A 25,068-nucleotide genomic window follows, 5' to 3' on the forward strand; every position below is an offset into this window, starting at 1 on the left:
CTCACAAAAAAGTAGACACATATAATCTTCCACTGGAAAGAGAGTAAGTTATAGCTAAAATGGACCAAATGTCCAAGCATCACTCTGAAGCAGAACTTTAAAGTGCAGGGAAATCAATTCAAGAATCACAGAGATGTTCTCACTCCATGCTAAAAAAAACCATCCAATACATGGTCACAAAATGCAGACATGAAAGTGGATGAGTCTAAGAGCTGCCCTCTTGGATTAAGATGATGGGGCTTGGAGAGGGTACAACAACCGCCCTGCTTCCACAGACAGGACTGTACTTACATACTGAATGGAAACTTAGTGGACCAATGGTAAAGATGATAATCAGAATCTATTCCTAAGAGGTGGAAATCTTTTCTGTCATCCTCTCAATGAGTAACAAGGACATACTTCCCAAGAGCACACATGTCCCATGCTCTCGATATAATTAAAAAGAATTCTGCTGCACTGTTTGCCACCTCTTTAAACAAAACGTGATGGTTTGTTGGTTTTAATTCACTCACTGTTGCAGCCGCTGCTGCCTCTAGTCCCTGTTGGCTTGGGGTTGGGCAGACTGGGGCCTCCACAGGTTGCCCCTTCCTGGTAGTGAATGGAAGAAAAGAGGAAGGGAGAAGGAAACAAAGGAGGGAGGGAGTGAAAGGGGAGACGAATGAGGGCACATGGAAGGATGAAGATGGTCAGAAAAGGGAGAAGGCAGGTCTTGTAACTCAGCTGCTCTCCAACAGGAGTAACAATCTAACAGCTGCATGAGTCATGCAACACGATCTTTTGGTCTTTACCAGGCAATATAATAAGTAAGCATTATCGCATAGCCAGAAATGGACATCTGGCATCTTAAGTGTGTGTGCGTGTATGTGTGTGTAATTCAGGTGCACACATACATACATTAAGTAAACACAAGTATGTATGCTGTTTTCTAAAAATAAAAAAAGTCAATGTGCTTTAAACCACATCTTTCCCCGCCCCGGATGTTTTGGTTGGTGAAAGTATCACGGTCTCATTTTAAAAGAAAATATATCAGTGTCAGCCCTGTGGTTGCCCAGGCAAACCACATGAGTGGGTTCACCTGTCTGCAGCTCTTGCAGCCTTGCTTTGGCTGATGCTGCATCGAGACAGGCCCAGACCTGGATTTTGCTGAGCACAACATGAGCAAAGCGTGAACAGGAGGTAAAAACTTAATGACTTGTTCTCACTACCTGGGCTACTCAAAGCTGAATCTGGATGTCTGAGCAGCAATTACATGCTTGGTTTTGGTTTTTTTCATTTCAGCAGGTCTAGTGTTCATGCTGGGATACAACACAAATGCATTTTAAGAGAATACAGGCTATGCACAACTCATTATATCCAATGAGGAATTGCCTTGATCTTAAAAAAAAGTCTAGTAAACTTTCAGCCATAGAAATACACCCACCAAATGCTTCCTCCTCAAATACTGATGGCGAAGGACCAGTGGTTTAAACAGCAGCATCCAAGGGACACACAGCAGCGCAAGCACTACCAGGAAACACTGAATTCCTTTCTGCAAAGTAAGAAGGACAAGGCACATCACATTAATCAAATGTGCAGTTTCCAACTCCGGCACAAATTCCCTCTAAAATAGTACTTTCCTGCCGATTTATGAATAAATAACCTCAAAATAATTAGCAGATGTTGTGGCAAAGCCCAGGACTGTCCCATAGGATGAGAGTTATAAATTCTACCCTTTCTGCATACAGAAGTTACAGTTCACCCTCCCAAAGGAGGAGGATGGCCTGAATTTAGATTTGGATGTGTGGGCTGATGGGGATTTTTTTTAAGGCTTTTTTTTTTTTTTTTTTTTTTGATGTGGACAATTTTTAAAGTCTTTATTGAATTTGTTACAATATTGCTTCTGTTTTATGTTTTGGTTTTTTGGCCGTGAGGCATGTGAGATCTTAGCTCCCCGACCAGGCATCGAACCCACAACCCCCCTGCGCTGGAAGGCAAAGTCTTAACCACTGGACCACCAGGGAAGTCCCTAAGGCTTTTTCAGGGTCACAGAAACATCTGGCTTCCTGACCTAGGAAAACCACCTAAGACAGTCTACCTCTGGGTTGACGCACCTGTCCAGAATACAGCATCGAATTACCAGAGTCCCCATAGGAAAAGAGGAACATGTTTATGAAATGGATCAGAAGACTTGGTGCTTTCTCAGATGTTTGAGCATCATAGGCTGTCCACTTGTAAAAAATAAGGATAACCAAGTAGCCAAACAAAGAGGTCATGAAGATTATTTCCGGAATAAATCCAAAGTAGATATTCAGTGGCTTCTTGAAATAGCTAAAAAGTAAGAGAGAAAAAAATGTTAAAGGTGAACAGACCCAGGGTCACCCCTATACCAAGTATACTAGATTTTCTACCTAATGCTCACTCAACTCTATGTATATCATTTGAAGAAGCAAAAGCCAGAAGAACTGGAGGCAACAGAAACAAGCAGGATTAACTATGACTACCAAACTTTTGGACCGTGAACAGCTCCAATACCACCCCTACCAATCTCTCATGAGGAAGAGATAGGAAAATCTAGTACATTCTGAGACCACAGTTCATAAGTTTATGTGAGTTACACATCAAGGGAAAAGAACATAACTCTCATTTTGATGAAAATTACACAAGGCTTTTTAAAAGATCTTGAGTATGACTGTACATTGTTAAGGGACTAATATTAAGCAAGCTTCATTCAAACAAATGAGATTTTTATAAAAGCATTTCTTTAACATAGAACAGTGTTCTGAGTTATTAATCCCTCCTTAGAGCTGTTATGATTTCTTTAGGCAAAAGCACTGTCTGAACTAAGTGCATTCTTATGATGAAACAGAGTGACTCACGTATGGTTGAAAAGGCTCAGGCTGACTCCAAACATCATGTGGATGATACCAAGGATAACAGACATCTTCATCTTAAAGGAGTTGAGGAAGGTCAGTTTATTGGTAGCAATGTTCCAAATCTGTCACAACCCAAGAAAACAAAAAGGCATTACAAAGAGTTTTCAAATATTCACCTATTCTAAAAAATAGTTGTGTTTTTTTTTAATTACGGAAAATGCTAAACATATACATAAGCAGAGAGAATAACATAACAAACTCCCATGTGCCTATGGCCCAGCTTCAACGATTATTTACTGACTCCTTGTCAATCGTGTTCATCATATCCCCAACCCACTCCCCACCTCCATATTATTTTGAGGCAAAGTCCAGACACTATGTCATTTTACCTGTAAATATTTCAGTATGGATCTCTAAAAGGTAAGAACTCATTTTTAAAACATGACCACAATACTGTTATCATACCCCAAAGCATTAACGATGTTTCTGTAATACCCTGGAATCATTAGTATTCAAATTTCCCCAATTGTATCCATACTTTTTAAAATAATTCATTTATTCAAAGTGGGGTCCAGACAAGGTCTATAACAATGATTGCTTGATAAAGCTTTTAAGTCTCTATAGGTTCTCCCTCCAGCTCTCCTTTTTTATTCATTACAAAAGATTTGTTGAAGAAATTGGGACGTTTATCTTGTAGATGCTCCCACAATCTATATTTTGCTGACTGAAACCCAGTGGTGCTGTCCTTCCATCTATTTTTAAACATTAATTGCCTTATGCTTTGTCACCTAAGGCTTGGATGCCTGTAAAATTTTCCTGACAGTTCTGCCTCCACTTGGCCATCAGATTATGTTTCCTAAATCGTGACTCCGAGGCAGTCATTCCCTGTGCTAAAACCTCCCAGAACCCCTACTGTCATCTCTACAATAAAGTGCAAACTCTGTACCCTGATAAGCCAGATCTTCCACCATCTAGCCCAGCATCTTTTTTTCTGAACTGGCCTCCTCATGAAGAGCTCATCCTCGGTGACCTCTAACCTGACAACTTGTGGCTGGTTCTCTCTGCAGCCCCAGTCTTGCAACTCCAACTGCCTGATGGACTTTTATACTCGGGTGTCCCACAGGCACTTTAAACTCAGTATCTACCCTGTAAGCACCAAATGAGATGTCTGAAAAAAAAAAAACTCTGTAACTACAGAACACTACCTAAATGTGAGATAATATTATTATTAGATTCCAAGTTACTTGAGGGCAGGAGCTGTGTGTTAGAATTACGTGTTTCCCCCAGCAGGCACTATGCCTTGCAGACAATAGGGATTCAGTAAACATCTGTTAAATGCACATATGAAATCTTATTAAATATCTCCAAGTCTTAGTTTCCTTATCTGTATAATACAGATAGCAGTACCTACCTGATAGAATTGTTTGGGCATAAATCAGACATGCTGAGGGCTCAGTACAGTCTCTGAGCTATAGTAAGCATTTCAGTACCATTAATTTCTATAACAATTAAAATAATTAACTTTGTTATCTCCCTACGTCTATGCTTTTGCACACACTTCTCTTCACCTATAACAATCTGAAATATTTTTCAAAGGCCAGATTAATTCCCATTTTTTACAAGAAACTTAATCTTTCTGGTCCATAATGATCTGCTTTTCCTCTGGAATTTTGTAATCCTTACAATCTAACGTTTAGGCTTAAATTCCACACACTCCCCTGCCCCCCCCCTCCCCTGTTTAAGCACATAACACACAAGACTTGATCACACTTTACTTGCCTAAGTATTTGAAAAAAAATAAAATTCTGGGATAAGTTTTTGTCTAAGTATGTAAAGATAAGAATGGAAATCTAAAATCCATAGAAAAGAGCTATTTTTCTTTGTTAAAACATCTGCTAAAAATAAAAACCAAACTAAGTTAAACAAAAATAAACTGGGAAGGAGTCTTGAAAATCAATCTTCCCAGAGTCAGTATTATTAGCCACCTCTAAAATAAGGAGTACAGGAAAAATTCCTTGGCTCCCCAAGGCATCTGGATCTCTTGCAGCTTTAAAGTGCTCTGGACAGATACACTGAATTTTCTAAAAATATGTTAACTGAAACCCAATAACTATTTATCTTCATTTTCATTCTCTCACTTCTGGGTTTCAGTTAAAACATTTGGTGTCAGACATATAGAAAAGAAGTGCTCTTACTGGATCGATGCCAAAAGGATATGGTCCACCGAAAACTCCATGGACAGCTGGGTTCAGCTGGAGGACAGGGTTTCCCCGAACCGTCTCTTCCCTACCATGTTAGGAGAAAAGCTGCATTTATTTTTTATTCAAGAGAGGGAAATTACTGGGGTCCAAAAACTGATCCCCAAAGAAACCATTGATACTATAGCTATTTTGTCTCTTCAATAGAAGAGGAGGGATTAGCATCAGAGAGTGAGAAGGGATCCGAAATAACAAAAAGAAAAATTAAACACACATACAAGACCAGATAGAGAAATTGGGGAACCCGCTTTTAACTTACAAAAAGAATCAATGTTCCTTAACAATGATGAACAAATCACAAAGCACTTCCCAGGCTGCAGCATAAATAAGAGGAGACACTACATTCTTTTGGAATAGAGACAGTGTCAACCGCTTGCTAAAGAAGTGTTAGTTTACCACTTGTCTGGAAAACCAGAGCTGAACACGAAAGGAATAAGCTTTGACTTTCAGCTTCTTTGCAACTTACGTCCAATTGTATAAAGTAAACATTGGCCGCACACTCCAGGATGACCCGAAGATATTAAGAGACTTGGAAAAGCAATCATTGTAGATGAGGCCCGTGTAGATGGAGAACACACCCATCAGCAGAATAATGTACCGTCCGCTGAACACCGTGCTAAACATCTGGGAGCCAGGAGAAAGAGGTCAATGAAATGTACTCATTAGATGCAGCTAATGTCGTGACAGTGTTATTTATAATGTACTAGACGCTTCCTCTCACACCACTCTTACCCCATTCTGAGTCAGAGAGCTTGAAGTAAAGACCAAAATACAACGCTAACAAGAAATTTACTTTCACAGCACGTGACCTCTTTAGTGTTAAAATGAAAATAACTTCTCTATTCTCTAAATAGTCTCTATAACTTCTCTATAAATTCATGGATCAAAGATTTCCAGATAATTTTCATAATGAATGCTTGAGAAATTATAAAGTTTCAGACCGACACAGATGTAACTTAAACATTACCTCGTTCTTGAATTAACTAGTGGTCACCAGTGGGGAGAGGTAAGTGGGGAGGGACACGATAGAGGTAGGGGATTAAGAGGTATAAACTATTATGTATAAAATAAATAAGCTACAAGGATATATTGTACAGCACAGGGAATAGAGCCAATATTTTATAATAATTGTAAGTGGAGTATAATCTATAAAGGTTTTGAATCACTATTTGTACGCCTGAAACTAATATAATATTGCAAATCAACTATATCTCAATAAATAAAAAAATAAAAATATAATAAATACACTTCCATCAATCATACTAGAGGAAAGACTGAATTATCCTTCTGTCTGTACAAAATTATTAAAAATGTGTTGCCCTATGAAGAGACAATGATAGTAAAGCAGCCAAAGATTATATGAGAAAAATATTAGAAATATGTCAAGAAAATAATAAAATTACCTTATGTTTCTGAGTTTCTATCAAAAACAAACAAAACATTACCTCATTCTCATTCTTCTGGGAGAGGATCCGGCTCTCCCTTAACACCATCCATACAGCAAAAAGGGTCATCAAAATGCCGTGGCCAAAGTCCCCAAACATCACAGCAAATAGGAAAGGGAAAGTGATGATGGTATATGGAGCTATAAAGAAACCAAAGAAGGAAAAAGACCAAGTACAGAAAACCGCAGCAATTCCGAGCATATCACATCCCTCTCCATCATCTAAGATCAATATAAGGTGACTTATTCCCAAGCTGTTGGTCAGAGGGACTCGCAGGGGTAACTTTCACGGCAGGATCTGCACAGCCTCACAAAGCAGCTCTGGTGGCATCCCAGCTACTGCCCGCATTTTCAACAAAGAACCTCACGAGAAATCAAAGTTTTGTCTCTAGTGTGCACCAGTGTGATTTGTTCTTTGATTCCTTTCTCTCACCCCTGGGACACTGCTCCTGGGGCAGGCCAGCTTTCCTCCCTTGTATAGTAATCAGCTGAAAAAAGCCACTGGGTGAGTGGGAGAAAGCCCAGAACCTGGAGTAAAGCAGGTCCTGCAGAAGGCTCCCACTGAAAATGAACTCTCAGACTCCGGATTTAATCATTAACTCTCTGAACAGAGGAGAAATCTGCCTTGTGCCTAAAATGGTCAACAATTGCTATATTTTCTCTAACCTGGAACAGGGAAGCTATTTTAAAATATCAATTACCTTGGAGAAAACTTTTTGCTTAAAGCAGTCCCAGCAAATGGTGTGCAAGAGAAAGCCAGGCGCTGTACAGCCGCGAGGGCAGAGAGGAATCCAATCCATGGAGCTCATTCCTACAAAACTCCTATAAGAGCACCTCCCAAAGGGGTGCCACCCAGCGATAAACCTCACTCCCTGCATCCACACAGGCACCTCCTCACAGGAAATACACAACAGCTGAGGCCTTGACAACATCTTTAGTTTTAAGCCAATTGTGTTCAATTGCATTCAGAGTGAGGCACTGAAAGAAATAACAAAGAATAAAACCTCTAAGAGGGAAAAGATTCAAGCTTTTTTACCTGGATTTATCTCTCGGTAAGTTCCAATTCCATAAGCATCCACTATGTTCTGAAAGCCACATGTGAACTTGTTGGTTTTGTTATAGGTTGGGGGAGTCTGGTTTGTCTGCATCCTGTTCAGGATGGAGGGCACGGTAGAGCCACTGTGTTCCTGGGAAACATAAAGCACATATTTCAGAATCAGGTCACCCTCCTAATTGTGATGGTGGTTACACAGGCATATATATTTATCAAAACTCATCGAACAGTACACATAAAATATGTGTATTTTCTTTTATGTAAATTATATCTCAAGCCTTCCGGTCTTTGGGGAAACTGGAACTAGCTATAAAATTTACAATGAAAGATTTAAATGAAGTCTTAGGAAAACTATCCTCACCATGAAAAAAAAATAATTCTAAAATATGTAACCAAAGAAAATGTGGTACCTACTCTGGAGACATCCTTATCTGCCTGTCTACAAGTGTCATTGTTCTCTTCTCCTTTTATGGAGGAAGCAAAGTTATTCTCTGACTTTCTTCCTTCGCCACCTACTCTTAGCTCCCTAATCCTTGTAGTCTAGCAGAGCACACTTGGCCAAAGTGGCTGGCTCATCACCGGATCCAAAGGTCTTTTCTCTTATATGCAAGCCCCTGACGCTGGAGAGCTACCTCTTCTGCTTACCAACCATGCCTTTCCTGTCTCTTTGCTGGCTCTTCCTCCCCTGCCTGTAACACTGCAGGGCCCCCAACGTTCTACTATTAGCTCCTTATTTTCTCTCTTGGAGGTCTCACACCCTTCCAACCTCATGCAACCCGTCTCTTTCATGTTGCCCTTTCTTTTGAGAGCCTATCCCATTTTCTGCTTGAGATTTCCATGTGGATTTCTGTCCAACCCCTCAATGTGACTGAAACTGAACTTATCATCTTTCTCAGATCAATAAGTTTCTCTTGCTGAACTTTTACTTCCATCAATGAAACTATTGTTCTACCAGCCACCCAGCTTTGATGCCTCAGAAACATTTTTAATTTTTTCTCCTTGTACTTCTCCTGCACATTGCAAAATACCAAATATACCAATTGATACCTCCTTCAGAGTGTCTCACAAATTCATCATTATTTGCTTTTAACTGCAGGGGTCATTATCACTTACTGCTCTGTGTTTACAATTACCTCCTAACTGAACCCCTACTTGTAGACTCTCTCTACTCCCCAATCCAACCCAGATGCTATCAATGGATTACTCATTTTATTCTATTTATTTATTTATTTGGCCACGCCTCGAGGCATGTGGGATATGGGATCTTAGTTTCCTGACCAGGAAGCAAACCCGGGCCCCCTGCTGTGGAAGCACAGAGTCCTAACCACTGTACCGCCAGGGAAGTCCCTGGATTACTCTTTTAAAACCGTTTTGATCATGTCCTTTCACTGCTAAATAACTTCCAATGTCTCTCCACTCCCTCTGGGATAAAATTTAAACCCACTAAGCTGGCATTAAAAACCCTTCATGGGACTTCCCTGGTGGCACAGTGGTTAAGAATCCGCCTGCCAATGCAGAGGACACAGGTTTGAGCCCTGGTCCGGGAAGATCCCACATGCCGCAGAGCAACTAAGCCCGTGTGCCACAACTACTGAGCCTGCGCTCTAGAGCCCGTGAGCCACAACTACTGAGCCCGTGTGCCACAAGTACTGAAGCCCACGTGCCTAGAGCCCATGCTCTGCCATAAGAGAAGCCACTGCAATGAGAAGCCCGTGCACTGCAACAAAGAGTAGCCCCCGCTCGCCGCAACTAGAGAAAAGCCCGCACACAGCAACGAAGACTCGACAGAGCCAAAAAATAAATGAATAAATAAATTAATTAATTAAAAAAGCAAAACAGAAAAAAACAACCCTTGACAATTAGGTTCCAGTCTCCCTGACCTAGGTTTGCCTCCTGCTCTTCAGCTCACCCATTACCATTCCTGTTCTGGCCCAACCACACATGGTCACACTGTATTTCCTGCCTTTGTCCATACTGTTTTCTTCTCATTGTTGCCAGTCAACATCTTACCAATTCTTCAAAGCCCTGAGTAAATGCCACCTTCTTGAAGCTTTTTCTGATCATCCTAGTTGGAAAAGCTAGTGCCTTCCTTCCCTCCACACACATAAACTACTCTTAGCACAGACTGTGTTGTATGCACATCAGCCTCTTCAAGTAAGTCATAGATACCTGAAGGCCTATTTTTTACATCTCTGTACCTCCGGGCTCCTAGATCAGTGCTTTGGATAGGGCAGTAGCTCTAATTAACTACTAAATGGAACTGCGAGGGTTATATTATGGAACTAGTCTAACGGACAGAGAGAGTGGATCAGGAAATTGATGTTCTGATCCTGAAGGATCATGGGTATATGACCAAATCATTTAATCTTCTTTTCAACTGCAATTTCTACATTTGAAAAATAAGCATATACGAAATGTATTGTCAGGATACAAGATGAGTATATTAAAGAACTCTGAGACTAAAAATGCCATAAAAATGTAATTGGTTCATGTTACTATGGATGGGATCCTCTCTTCCTAGCTGTAGGCTGCACTGCTAGCTGTGGGGGACTCACCGTGCCCCTTCTGAGCGCAAACTGGATGGAGTCAAGGTCAGTGACAGGGCACCAGACCTCCGCAATCAGGCACTTCTGGGTCACGTCTATATTGCACAGGTTCAAAGTGTGGTAAATGGCCTTCATCTTCCGCACTTTGATGAACCAGACACGGATGTTCTTAGCAGCTGCCTGCAGAACCCTCTGGCGGTGATCCTCCGTTTGATTCAGAACCTTTTGGGAGAGAAAGGAGCAGACAGGGATCCTTCTAACACCAGTCTTAGAATTCAGGATATGAAGGCAAAGAGGCACAGCTTTCTGAGAAGGGCAGGTGGGGATCTGGGCTTTTTCTTCCTCTGGCTAGAATTTTCTCTTTTTTTTTGGCCAAATTATAAGAAATTAGAGTTCCAATGACTAACATTCATATTCATTTAGTTTCAAGCTGAAGAGAAACCTGAGGAAGTGGTTTTTAGCTTTTCTCTCTAAATTTAATCTGACCACAAAATCCACAGCAGAACAATGTAGGTCACTGGCTTTTATCTGGCTCACTAAAGAGCAATGACTTTCCATGTGGAGCCTGTAACTCAGAGTCAAAGAAGTCAGCATCACAGGCCCAGGAGCTGACCGAGTTGTCAAATCCCTACTTAAGCACAGCAAGCGGCAGCGCACCCTGAACATCAGCCAGCCTCAGGGACCGGGAGACAGAGGTGCCGCTGAACACCAGCATCTGCCTCTGCCAAGAGAGGCTGCCTGCCAGGAGGACGAGACACACGGCCTTTAGAGCGGATTTACACCGCCACATACCACGGGCAGCATGGAGCAGATAAGGCTTGATTCTTCTGTCAGGCTTCCTTTCCCCCCAAGAAGGCTGATCCTTTGGAAACCAGTACAGAGTTCCCTCGGAGGAATCACATTGCCAAGAATAGAGTGGGAGGAAGGGCCAGGAACACTTTACATTCTACTACCTTGTTTATCACCAAATAGTTAAGATTTCTACAGCAGAAGAGGGGCTAAGCCAAAATTGGGCAAGCACCCCACCATTCACACTTGTGCATGAGAATCTACCTTAAATCACATTTGTTTGAAGAGGAAAAAACTATACATTAATCATTTTAGCTCAAGTCTCCATCATAGCTAGCTTTTCAAGTCAGTTTGGGAAAAAAGTCGTCACTGCTCCCTGAGAAACTGTCTTGGGCAGTAGAAAGTAACTTCCATGAGAGGTGTTTTTTTTTAAAAAAAAAAAAGCCATGGCATGCTAGGGAAACTCTTGTATCACTTGAAAATAAAGGAACAAAGCTACTTTCTTTCGTGGTTGTTGACAATTTCACAATCACTATTTAAACTTCTGGAAAGATGCTAAATAAACTTGCAAGCAATGTTCTATTTGCTTTTCTCTTTCCCCACCAGCCCACGCCCACACATCTCACCCCTTGGTATTCAATCCCTTTTAAAATTTTACTTCACACAGTTTGGTGTTTTAAAAATCAGATTCTAGTCATTTATAACGACTATTGCACATGCTCTTCAAAATCTACCACAAGCCTACCTCATAAGGAGGGGGTAGAACAGTCCTAGAACCCAGAATGTACTAGCATGGCTTATCACCCACCAGCAGTTCTAAAAAAACTCTTCCTTTGGTTAAACAGGTAAGTGTATCTGAAAGGAGCTGGCAACAGGTCAAGTCGGCGGGTCACGTACAGAGGGGGTTGGAGGGAAAGATGAGAAACGATGCTGAAATGGGAGTTACAACGCATCTCTGACAATTTGCCACTGCTGCAAAGAACTGCCTTTGGGATTAAGTATGTTTATTAACGTTTCAAGGGGGCAATCATCACATCCTTTCAATAGTGGGAACAAAGCTCCCACTGGGCACCCTTTTCCTTCCATGTGTGCATAAATCACGACCCCCTACTGAGAACCCCGTGACAACCATGGTGTGTGCAAACCACACACACTGCAATTTGGGAAATGTTTCTTCTTGGGTACGAGAGTTACACCAGGACTCACTGGCTAGACTCTGTGGTTCAGATTCAAGGTGACCAGAAGGATCCACACCAAGCTGTTAAGAGTGGCTGCTCTGGAGACAGTGCGTGTGAGGCAGAATTGACTTGATGTGTACTTCTATGTTATTTGATTTTTTTCCCTAACTAAGCACACTTCACTATAAAAGTATCTCAGACTCATGAGGAGGGGGACTGAATACTCTAGGCAACAACGATTTCAGATGCGTAGCATCTGAAGATGATTCATGCCATTTTTAAGTCATTCCCCATGGGAGCTGGGGAAAAGTTTCAAGGAATGAATTAAAAATAGCAAAAAAAAAAGAAATGTATCCTGGGCTGCTGCAGGTGCCTAATAAACTAACTGTTCGTGTTTCAAGGAAGAAGAATGGTGTTCTACTGTAGTATTTCACAAAAACAAATTCCCTCCAGGCCTCTGTGTACCATTTGGAGATCGTCAATCCTGGTATTAACCCCAGAAGCCATCTCCTTCCTCTCCTGTGGCGTCTCAGGACAGGGATAGATTGAGGCCCGGAACCTGGAATGTGCAGAAACAGCCTGAGAAACACTGAAATTCCTTAACGTAGCCAATTTAAGTAATCTCAGAAAGTAATGTTAACTTACTAGAAGGACCCAAACAGGATTCGTTCAGACTGATGCACTAATTAATAATAATTATTTATGAGAAGGAGCCTACAGATAGAGCAGCAACATTTGAACTGTTTTAACATTCTGCGTAGCTATTAAATTCCTTTAGATTAAAAAAAAAAAGAAAAAGAAATGGTGATACAAATTACATTATAAATTGCTGGAGAAAAATGGCATGGAAAAAAGATCTCATGGGCAGAATTTCAGAAGAGTTTAAGGGCACAGTGCCTATGGTACACTGCTAGGTATGAAGACCCATTGTCCCAGAACAATGTAGAATTTATAAATCATGAGTCCTAACTACTTTCTCTAAGAAAAGGAAATTGTGATTTTGACAGTCTAAAAAAATAAACTTAGGCCATTTCTCATTGTTTAAAATAACCTTAACATTATTAAAAGACATATTCACCGTGTCAAGGTGGATGAACAGGCTTTGTGTCTCTCTATTCTCTAGGCTTAATAATAGTTAGGTGGCTTGGATGCACCCTAGGGGGAGGCACCTTCCTCTTACCCTTCACAGATTTTCTTGACTCTGTTTTTCAGCTGATCGCCTTGGAAGAAAATGATGAACACAGACTTGTGCACGTAGTCTCCCTAGGCCCCAAACCAAAAACCAAGAATTCAGACTTATAATCCAGAAGAAAACTTCTTAAGTAACTTACTTTCTTGGTGACAGAGAAACAACTGGAATCTTTTAAGGGTATGGCAACTGTGTGTTTTAACCATTACCCTCAATCCATTTCTTAAGCTCCACTACAAGAACATTTGCCCTGTAATCTCTGATTCACAAAAATCTTTCTGTACTTGTTTTTCAACTCAACCAGGAGATTGACACGGATGCAAAGATGATTCTCTTCTTAGAACAATTTAGCCCTACTTACCAATTCAACTTTAAACTGAACAAATCTTATATTGCCTAAATGACATAAGTACAGAGAAGAGGAAAGAGAAGGAAGCCATTCCTGCTTATTCCCATGCTTAGAAACTCCAGATAAAGGGGAATGAATAACTACAAGGGACTGAGTAGTTGGGAAGAATGTTGATGCAGAATCTCATGATTCATGCCCATTTACACCTTAGGGGGCAGGGCGGAAGGCAATCCATTCCAAATACCAAGTTTATACCTGAAGTATGAGGCAAAGGCTAGAAGGAAAGATCAGGAAAATAAGCTATAGTGGGTGTCAACCAGGATGGTCTCTGGTTGCCTGTATTTTCTCCTATTCCTATAGAGCCTTTATTACAGGAAAACAAACAAAATTATAGAAGGATAAAGAGGGAAAAAGAGTGAAGGAGTGAAGAAAGTAAGGCTCAAGAGTCTGAAATTCCTAAGTTCTCTAGGAATAAACTGGAGCACATTCTTTGTGCAGCTGCTCTGCTGTAGATATCCAGACCCTCCCTTACTCGATTTGTTGATAAAATAATGTTTCTGTTGCCCAGGAACTTGGCTGAATATTCCTGAGAACAGCTCCACACTAGGTGTGATTGCTGACTACAATGTCTCTACAACCCAGGGACAGCCTTCAGTAAGACTATAACACTGCTCCTCAGTGTAAGGAGACACTCACTGTAACCTAAGTGTCACCACACTCCTACTCGGTACCGAGGAGAAGATCCATTTACCAGGATCATTTCTAGTTGTATGACCCACCGACTCTGAGAAGCCTTATAATTCAACCTCTTTTCTTAGGTAGAAAAAAGAATACTAATTTAAGAAACCCAAAAGACACTTGAGAACATAAAAACCAACTCCAGGTTTCCAAATAATACTAATACCAAAATGAAATAAATTTTTTGCAGAACATTTAATCTTCTTTGCTTGTCATCCCTGAAATTAGGACTCACCATTCTAAATGTAGGTTTATGCTAAGAACTCTGTCCCATTATGTCAAATGCCAAGATGCTAAGCTATTCCTACTTTCCAAAGCATTGGGTGGGGAAGATCATCCCATCTTGTACAATATAAATCTTTAAACTAAGTTCCTAAAACTCCCAACAAACAAGTAGACAAAAAACTTTACCAATTAAAGTTTCATCAGCTTATAAAGATCACAGTTTAGGAAATCTCTCCTCTTTTTACATATGGATGTTACCAGACTTGGAACTAGATGTCTTTCTTTAAGTTAATTTTCATAGAAAGTTAATTTTCTTTTGGTCCCAGATAAGTAACAGAAAACATATAAAGCTAAAGTTTAAAATAACTGGAAAAAACACACTTCTAATCAAAGTAATACCTACACGGGTAAAGCTTGAACATATATATGTATACGTCACATATACATTGTATGTACACATGTGATGGAGGTAAAGAGGAAAAGAGCAGTCCTTCAAATTCATAGATCAAAGCAGAGTAAACCTAAGGGCTCCTCCATGGGAGGGTCAGATTCAGGTGGCACCTGCTGAGTTACTGCTCTGAGCTCCCTTTACAAGACCTACTCCATGAGACGCAATTTCCTTGTCTTACAGTCACAGGATCCTCCAGGGGGTTCTCGATTTCAGCCTGCCGCAGGAACACATTCCCCCGGCACACCCGCCAAAGCATGCGCTCAAAAGTAGGGATGCGCTCCCGGTTAATCACACCAGCCACGAAGCTGTGGGGAGAAGAGCCAGATTGGGAACAATTCCACGCCACGGTATGGGAGGAAAGTGAGAGCAGGGGGCAAAGACGCCAAACAGGAGGATATGCATTGTTATGTCAAAAGGGCTGCCAGGGGCTTCCCTGGTGGCACAGTGGTTGAGAGTCCGCCTGCTGATGCAGGGGACGCGGGTTTGTGCCCCAGTCCAGGAAGATCCCACATGCCGCGGAGCGGCTAGGCTCGTGAGCCATGGCCGCTGAGCCTGCGCGTCCGGAGCCTGTGCTCCGCGACGGGAGAGGCCACAACAGTGAGAGGCCCGTGTACCGCCAAAAAAAAAAAAAAAAGGGCTGCCAAAGTCTGATTCCTGGACTCAGCAGAGGGTTGACAGAACAACTCAGTAACCGAATGCAAAGCAACTTAGCAACACTTCGCAATGGGCTCAGAAGAGAGGGCATCCTGGAAGCAAGTGAATGCCCAGCAACACCGCTCTTTTGAAAAGCAAAAATAAACATGACCCCACTGAGTACAGAGGGCTGAAGTGGTACATACCCAAGTCTTAAAGGCGTGCCTCTTCCCATCTCACTTGGCTCCAAGAGGGATGAGGATTCTTCCAACAGGTCTGGATCCGCCATCTGCTGATGATGCAATTCAGCCTGAATTCACAAATCAATTAATATCTAATGAAAATAGTTAGTGGCATGCAGGGAACGAGGAACCAGGAGATAAGTTCAGAAAATAAAGATTAAAAAAAAAAAAAAACACCAAAAGAGAAGACATACCTACAAAAAGAAGACAAAAAGAACAGGGGAAGAAAACAAAGGAAAGAAACAAGAGGTAAAGGAAGCAGAATTACCCCAGTAAAGCATCTGGGGAAATGGTTTTAGAAATAAGGAATAAAGGAAAAAACATTAAATGATGGTATCACCTGTATAAATCTGTTACTTGGTGGAAACCATTTTTTCTCTTATGTTTCCCTGAATGAGCCATGAAAGTACCAAGAAATACCTTTGCATATGGATAGAAGCTGAAGTGTTTCTTCCTTTTGAGCAAAAACAAGGCAACTCTGCAGAAACATTCAACACCAACTTTACAGGCAGCTACAAGCTAGAATTTTCTCTGGGTAAGAATGCAAAAGATGGAGACTCTCTTTCTAAGGAAGAAAGCAAGGCGTTGTCACCGTCTTGAACAGGAGAAAGATAGAAGGGCCATCTCCAGATTTCTAAGTTTTCCATGCTCTTAAAAATTCAGAACATGAGAACTTTCAGCATGACCACTGTAAAAAATGCTCCAAACCATGGGATTTAAAGAGTATTTCTTTGTCCAAAAGGATAAGAAGCACAATAGCTGGGCAGGCATGAGCCTCCATTGCATCAATAAAGGGAAGGAAAAGTGAAAACATATCTGAATGTCCTAGTTTCTGACCAGGAATCTAGGAATATTAAAAAGTTCACGTACGCTTTACAGTTTAAGGATTCTTGAGAACATAGCTTAAGCCAACAATCTAAATCAAGCGAAGTGAAGAAAAAGTAAGAGCTAATAAGCCAATATAGAGCAATGTGGACTAGTTTGATTGTTTAGATTTAAAATGATTTCCACCATGACAGTTTATACAATAAAATGAAGGAGGAGCAGGACCTTCTCCGATGTAGGTCTACATTTCCTAGTCTCTCTCTTCATAATACATCTTACCACCTTTCCTCTCATCAGGAAGGAGAAGCTACCCTAAAAAATGAAGGCCAACTGACTTCTCCACTGACTGACCTCCCCAACTTCAATATCCATGCACTACGTGTTTGACCAAAGACTAGAAGTAAGCCAGAATAATCTTCTTTTTCAAAAGCAAAACTAAACAAAAAATCAGGAGAATTTTTCTCTATCATTTTCACTCTAAATTTCAATTTGACTCTATTTCTGTCAACCCCACTATCGAAAAATGCCACGTGGGAACCCCTCTTGATAAAGTCATAGGACCATAAATGTAAAGTCAAAGGGTGGTGGGTGGGGAACTGAGTATAAACCAGATGATAAGTCTGAAAGTCTAAACAAGTGAAAGCAATTGTTTGGGAAGTAAATTCTAGAAGCAGGATCTACTCTCAACAACCAAAAGGAAAAAAAAAAAAAAGGAAGGATAGGCACTGGGTACACCAGAAGTGCAGAGAAATACTGTCATGAGATTTAGAAAACCTTAAGATGAGATAATGGGGGCACAGGTTACCACTTGCCCTCAAATGGAAGCTTAGGGGCTCTTTTTGTTTCTACTTAAAATCAGATCAGCTGACTGCAAGCCACAGGCAACTTGTTTTGAGGATCCAGGTGACTACTGCCTTTCAACTTGCTCTTAGGATGTCCCTTGCCAAAAACCAGTGAAACTGATTACTACCCACAAGCCTCCTGTCTACTTCCCTACATGGTTCACAAGACCTGGTTTACGTAAACCATAAAGATCAGACTCGGTGCAAACATATGTGCTCTAAAGGGGAAAACTGATGGAACAGCAAGTAGTGTTTAGCAACTAGACTACTCCAAAGAGCATATCCAGAATTCTCTGGGAATTAAAAAAACAAAAAAAAACCCAGCAGAATTAAAATTAAATAGAAATTTGCAATAATATTCTAATTAATAATTTCACTATTTCATACTTAAGAATCCTAAGTCTTAGAGAGGAAAGTTAAAATTTGTCAAATGAAATAACTGTGCCTGATGAGAAACTAGATGTCCACAACCACTAACCGATGGCCTTTAAAGCAATATTGAAAACCATGTCATCAAGTATCTAAATACTAATCTGGGTTCTCTAATAAAAGTACTGCCAAGGTTCTTCTAAATTACTTGCTATGCCCTCTGATTTACCCCTTCCCCCAGTCAGAATACTAAAACCATGCCTTGAAAAAAGGAAGTAGCAGAATTTCAGTAGTTCTATTTCTGCACTTCAGTATAAGCGGCACATCCAGTTCAAGCTACATTACCAAGAGCAAACACTCCCGTTTCCATCTACATTGAGAAAGAAATTATATTTCTTCACCTAAGGTATTCACTCAAGCCCCAAAGGAGATGGCAGATGGGAAAGAAAAGTAAAGAAAGCAGATGGATGGAAAACTCAGAAGGAAAGGAAGGCAGGGATCTGCATGCCATTAACCATTACTTTTCCAGTCTTCTTTACGCTCTCATATGTTATGGTGCTTATGGTAAAAGATGCAGAGAAATCTCTCCAGCTCTTACAGTTCTTCATAAGCAAGAAGACTGAGAAAAGGATAATCATTAACAAGTCATTTTAAATGCTCTGGATAAGAAATGGCTAAATCAAATTTTTAATCATTATAAATCATAAGAATATTCAATATATGTTTACTTCTCCCTTTCTACACACTTGGCCAATCATAACCCCTATGCCTGGAGATGCAAAGAATCATCTTCTGATTTAGCCATTTTCTGCTAACTCATTATTGTAAATTACTGATCATATTCACCAAATTATATTAAAAAAGAAGGGTTTAAAATTGGTAGTGTTTCAGGCCACTTGCAAACATTATAATCTCAGGCATGGAAGAAAGTCTCATGAAATTCCACATCTCTGAGATTTGAGAGTCCCAAGTTTCCTTATCTCTTGCATTAAGTAAAGCGTGCACTCGCATGTGCAGATGTGCTTAACTCTGTGAGGCCTTGTCTCCTATCATGGCAGTGACGCCTGAGACTGCTGTATGGCCACAGCAGGGCAGGGGCTAGTGAAAGGGACCTGGCTGAGACTAAGAGCTAATGGTAAGAGCGGGCAAGACACTGACTGGGCACTAGTAGAGAAAAGGAGGAGTGGTGCTTGCCAGAAGACTCCTCACAGGGGAGTGACAGGGACTGATGACGAAAGCAACAGAAGAACCGCTCACAGCCAAGGCCTCGTGCTCAAAAGTACTTCCAGAGATTAAAAACAAACGTTTTGCACAAGTAGGAGAGGGGAAACAATGCAAAATGGATAGGGCGTGAAGGTCATGTCTGCCTTCTCAGGATGAGTATTTCATGTTTAGACCTATTAATCACAAAGAAAATTCCTAAACCCATAGCTACAATTTTAAAATCTTATATCATCTTTCCAAGTGGTTCCTCTTATTTTTTAAAAAATTTTTATTGGAGTATAGTTGATTTACAATGTTGTGTTAGTTTCTGCTGTACCAGTGTACCAGTGTTAGTTTCTGCTGTACCAGCAAAGGGTACCAGTTATACACATACATATATCCACTCTTTTTAAGATTCTTTTCCCATATAGGTCATTACAGAGTACTGAGAAGAGTTCCCTGTGCAATACAGTAGGTCCTTATTAGTTATCTATTTTATATCTCCTCTTATTTTGTTTTTACTATTTTTTAACTATAAAATTAACAGTTTAAAAAACTATTTCCATTAAGGGAGTCCATTTGTCAGTCTTTATTCAGAATTTCTACCAAAATGAACTAGACTAGGAAGCCTATCCCAATCCTTAAACTCAGGAGGTTATGAAAAACATTTTCATACATCTCAGCAACATCCCAGCAGTAAACTAAAGGCTATATCAAAAGGGAAAGAAAGAGGGGAGAGGGTAAAAGAATTAAGTCCCAAATAATGATAAAAGTAACTGAGCTTTGACCTGGAGGCCAGATTTACTTTGGATCTGTGGGCAGCAGCTTGGACATGTATAGAAAAGCACACACCTGTGAGCATAGGGAGGCACTGTGTTCAGGGATGTTTCCTGATATGAGTAAGTGACATATTCCTTGAACATAGGGACCATGTCTTACCCATCTTACGCTTTACAAACAGCAGGTGCTCTTCAAATGCTCTGTGAATTAATGAGTATAAACACAATAATGTTTTCACAGTGAGTACACTGGAATTCCAGATTATTTGTTTATCAAAATCCTTGGGCGTAAGTGGCCGTGCCTGTTGCAAAAGACCTGTAACACCTGGAAAGAGTTAATCACACTGTCCCACACCCTTTAATGTGAGATCGGGGACTGGTGAAAGAAGTTACCATCAGTCTCAAAATTCTCAACTCAGTGAGCAAACTGAATATTCACACCAACGCTCTCCTGGTATGTAGCCAGATCCTGATTCTCAGGAAGACTGGGCAATTAAATTCCTGTGAGCTTTTCTCCTTTCCCAACAGATCCTTTTAATTAGCATGGCTTCTCTGAGTCACATCCTTAGTTACTAAAGAATGTATCACATCTTCAGCTGACTTTCTCTAGCCCCGTGGTTCTCACACTAGCATGCTTCAGAATAACCTTGTGAAAACAGATTGCTGGGCTGGGCACCACTCTCAGAGTTTCTGATCGAAAAAGTCTCGTGTGGACTGAAAATTTGCATTCTGACAAGTTCTCAGGTGAGGCTGATGTTGCTAGTTGGCAACCCCCTGCTCCAGTCTAGAGAGCTAGTGAGACTTATTCTTTCCTCAAAAGACAGAAATTACAAGTAAAACTGAGGACATATAAGATGCTAACTAAAATGGGCCTTCTATTTTTCAAAAGCTTTGCTAATTTTTGTTGTTGTTGAGCAAAGGAAATAAAGAACTTATGGGAAGGTACACTGAAGACTGACTGGGACAATCTCTGAAATGTCTGATGTTGTTAATCTGGTGGCAAAGACACCTATTGAAAAGAGAGTTACCCATATTTTAGGCCATCAGAAAAAGCACGTCCAGGCTGAAAGCTAAGACTTCTTCTCAGGTTTAATTAGGAGGAGGAAGCCTTCTGAAAGCCTTATTCCAATCCTTTCCATGGGATCACCTCAGCAAGCTGTCACCTGGCAACTTAGTCACCTACATTTTTAACCCAGGAATTTATTAACATTTTTTCCCTACAAGGTAATAAAGTTGAGTTTATATGAAAATCCAGGAATTTCAAAAAGGCATCCTACCAATTTTCCAAACAACATAAAGAAAAGCTCTTGAAAAATTAAGTGTGATGTGCAATCTGGAGTACTTAAAAATGTGCTCAAAGGTTGACAAGCAAACATAGAGGATAAAAATTTAAATTTAACGACAAAAGGTTTGGAGATTAAACCTTTGTTATAATTTCATGTATAACTGTTTCCTGTTGCTTCAACTTTAAGCATATACTTACCTTAAAATGTAAAAATTTCATCTAACTATGTTTATACAACTATTTTAGGGCTCCTTTCCCCATCTTGAGATGAAAAATTGCTGAAAATGCAAAATTATACAAAACCATGGCTGGCTGTGTACTGCATGAAAAATGGAACATAATCTGACATTTCTTCAAATAAAACAGGGTGCAGAAATGGTACTGCTTTCAAACTAGCAAATTAAAATAATTATTGGAATAAAAATATGGCCCACTTTGCTGGTGTAATATCAGCTGCTCAAATATTAAAAGAAACAATAGTCTGACCTCATCGAAAAACTGCTGAGTTTTGCGAAGTATAAATTTTAATTCAGTCAGTTCCAAGAAATTTCTCTTCAGAGCTTCCTGGTTTGTGTTGATTTCCTTCAGTTCATTTTCAATCTTCTCAAAATTGGCCTACAGAGACAACAACAACAATAACAAAACCAATTTACTCAAAGGAAGCTCAAAATGCTTGCTCTGAAAGACAGATGAATTCATCCATCCCACAGAACACTCGCCAGCCAGATGGTTCAAAAGTATCTTTGAACAACACAGCAAGTACAGTCAGCCCTCCATACCCTTGGGTTCCATACCTGCAGATTCAACTAACCATGGTTCGAAAATATTTGGGGAAAAACATTTTCCAGAAAGTTCCAAAGAGCAAAACTTGAATCTGCTGCCCACAAGCAACTATTTACCTAGCATCTACATTGTATTTACAACTACTTACATAGCATTTACATTGTATTAGGTATTATAAGTAATCCAGAGATGATTTAAAGTATATGGGAGGATGTACATAGGTTTAATGCAAATACTACAGCTATTTTATATAAGGGACTTGAGCATCAGCAGATTTTGGTATCCGAGGGACGGCCTGGAACCAATCCCCCTCAGATACTGAAGGACAACTGTATTGTGTTTTTACCAGGGCAATTTTCTTCATGAAAACTTTTTGGCTTAAAATGGTCTTTCTTTGTCTATAGATTCTGTTGTACACTTGGTTAAATTCCTCAGGGGACTTGGGATAGATAAAATAATTATTGAAAAGTTAATGAAAGGCTATTCATTTAGTCTATGAGATTAATAAATTACTGGATAAATTAACATTGATCCAATAAAGTTTCAATAAGCCAATAAACATTTATTTAGTCGCATGTGATAGTATTTGAGATACCACAGTGGTTTTTATACCATAAAAAAGCAAATTCATTTAAGTCCCATCCACAAGAAACTTGCAATCAATAGACAATGCTGTTGCAATCAACAGACAAGGACAGCAAGAATTATTCTACTCTCCAACTACTCAGGAAATTACTTTCTGCATTTAAATAGAAAGAAACTTATCTGGCTTCCTCAGAAGAATTGTTTACCTCTAAGTCAATCATGTCCCGGGGGAAGGGCACCTCCGGGTTTTCGCCAGTGTCCATAATTGGGATATTGGCTTTCCTTATCTCTTTCTCAACAAATCCTAGAAAGACAGAATCGAAACATTCATGTCTAGCTGCACATGTCTGGAATTGCCAATACTTGAGGAAAAAAATAATAAGACCCCAAACCTGGCTAAAAAGAGCTTCGTTCTAAGAAAGACACTTTTACATAAAAAAGGCAGATCGTATAAATCCTTTTTTCTCCACATTCCTCTTCCTCCTACCCTACTGTCTCTAAAGCATAGCTACCCCAAACAGGTTTATCATCCCACTACTGTCTTCTTTCCCTCTTCTGATATTAAAACTGGTCCTCATCTGTGTCAGCTCTCTACCCTTTGTGACTTCTACTGTATGATGGTTCTGGGCACAGATACTGTTGGCAGAGAGGAGCTACAGAAGAGTGCGATTCAGTAGAATAGCTGAAACTTAGCACCCTAGTGAGACAACTCCAGCCTACATGGGTTTCATTAAATTTGAAAACAGGTCAGTTTTGACTTAAAAAATACAAAAAAACAAAGCACAGAATAAGGCCCCAAAACACCAGAAGACAAAAGTGTGTCAGGTGATAACTACTGACTTAGTTTTTAGCACAGGGACTAAATTCACCTAACAGCTAACTGAAAGCTGGCATAGTATAGTAGCAAGATCTTGGATTTTGAAGACAGACAACCTGGATTCAAACACCGATCCCATCATGACAGCTTACGTTCTTGGGCAAGTCACTTAACCTCTCTAATCTTTGGTTTCTTCATTTACTAAATATGGGTACTAAATCACCCATCCTGAAGGAATGCTGTGGGGAATGAACAAAATAAAGTATATGAACACCTTAACTCTCAATAGGACCTTAATAAATGTTAGATTCTTCCCTCATAAATAGCTCAAATTAAAAGGCGGCTCTGGGGCTTCCCTGGTGGTGCAGTGGTTGGGAGTCCGCCTGCCGATGCAGGGGACACGGGTTCGTGCCCCGGTCCGGGAGGATCCCACGTGCTGTGGAGTGGCTGGGCCCGTGGGCCATGGCCGCTGGGCCTGCGCATCCGGATCCTGTGCTCCGCAGCAGGAGGGGCCATGACAGTGAGAGGCCCGTGTACCGGAAAAATAAATAAAATAAAATAAAAAATTTAAAAGGGGGCTCTGCTGACATCTAAAATTGATGGTGTTCTGGGTTCTACCTCTCAGAATTCTACAGTGTAGTACTGCCATAAAAGCCTTCCCATAAAGAAAACCCAGTTTCAGCTTGCAGCCTTGTCATCTCAAACAAAGTTTCTATTAAGCACCACCTAGCCCAAACACCACACGTCTACTCGTGCACAAGAAATTCATCTTTACATCCTCTTTTCTTTTCCTCCTGTCGTAGTTTCTTCCTTTATTAAGAGGACTCTAATTTAAGACAAATGGCTCACTAGAGGAACATCAGACAAGGCCAAAATGCACATACGAAGCTTTCGATCCATTTCTTCACATCTTCTAACTTCATTCACAAATTTCCGCTGGAAAACGTTCACATCTGGATTTAACTGCAAAATAAGAACAGAATACCAAATATTCAAATGTTACATTTCCTCTCTTTCATAAGCAACACATCCTGCAAAGTGAAAACCTAATTTAGTGTCAGTGTATGATGCGACACTAATTAAAACTTTCTACTGATCCACACAACCTGCTTTGGGACCAGTCTCACCAATGAAAAGTAAAATCCCCTCCCTCACTGCTGCAACATATCCCTGGAATGGAGGCAGATTAGACAAGCACAGTGGCACAAAATGTTCTTCCCGGGCCAAAAGTCTCAGTGAGCACAACCATCTCCCACATTTGGGCAATGGATATAATAGAAGCTCTGCCTGGTTTTCCTTCTCTCCTTCTTCCCAATCAGAAGAGACAGAAGGCAAACTTCTCTTGTTCTTTTGACCCAGGGTCTTCACCTTCTAGGTGATAGGCTGGTTTATTCAATCATACATCACAAGTAATTTTCAAAGCAATGTGGCAGATATTCTGGGAAATGCAAATAAGAATAAAACAAGTTCCTACTCATTAAGAAGCTTGCAAACTAATAGAGAAGATGAATACAACCAATAAGAGAGCATGTGATAAATTCCATAAAAGCAATACAAAGAAAGAATTAGTTACTCAACATTTGTGGAGCACCATATATGTCCCAGACACTGTATTAGGCACTGGCATAAATA

At 40.4% G+C, this 25,068-nt stretch overlaps 1 protein-coding gene across 3 annotated transcripts in view; it reads right to left on the bottom strand.

The window, feature by feature from the left end:
* Positions 1–25,068, bottom strand: part of ATP6V0A1 (ATPase H+ transporting V0 subunit a1) — a 53,386-nt gene that overhangs the window by 17,012 nt on the left and 11,306 nt on the right. For 2 of the 3 annotated variants that reach the window (XM_059996864.1, XM_059996863.1), the window contains exons 3-17: positions 24,321–24,399; positions 22,826–22,923; positions 21,738–21,866; positions 15,913–15,995; positions 15,252–15,378; positions 13,302–13,384; positions 12,587–12,680; positions 10,164–10,376; positions 7,591–7,741; positions 6,556–6,695; positions 5,577–5,734; positions 5,048–5,138; positions 2,856–2,974; positions 2,091–2,307; positions 1,421–1,528 (exon numbers count right to left, since the gene is read on the bottom strand). In XM_059996864.1, coding sequence (XP_059852847.1) covers positions 1,421–1,528; positions 2,091–2,307; positions 2,856–2,974; positions 5,048–5,138; positions 5,577–5,734; positions 6,556–6,695; positions 7,591–7,741; positions 10,164–10,376; positions 12,587–12,680; positions 13,302–13,384; positions 15,252–15,378; positions 15,913–15,995; positions 21,738–21,866; positions 22,826–22,923; positions 24,321–24,399 — 1,890 coding nt within the window. Of the gene's footprint in view, positions 1–1,420; positions 1,529–2,090; positions 2,308–2,855; positions 2,975–5,047; positions 5,139–5,576; positions 5,735–6,555; positions 6,696–7,590; positions 7,742–10,163; positions 10,377–12,586; positions 12,681–13,301; positions 13,385–15,251; positions 15,379–15,912; positions 16,017–21,737; positions 21,867–22,825; positions 22,924–24,320; positions 24,400–25,068 lie in introns of all 3 variants that reach the window. The other variant, XM_059996862.1, reaches the window with a different exon arrangement.

Source organism: Delphinus delphis, chromosome 19, assembly GCF_949987515.2.
Source record: "Delphinus delphis chromosome 19, mDelDel1.2, whole genome shotgun sequence".
NCBI lineage: Eukaryota > Metazoa > Chordata > Mammalia > Artiodactyla > Delphinidae > Delphinus > Delphinus delphis.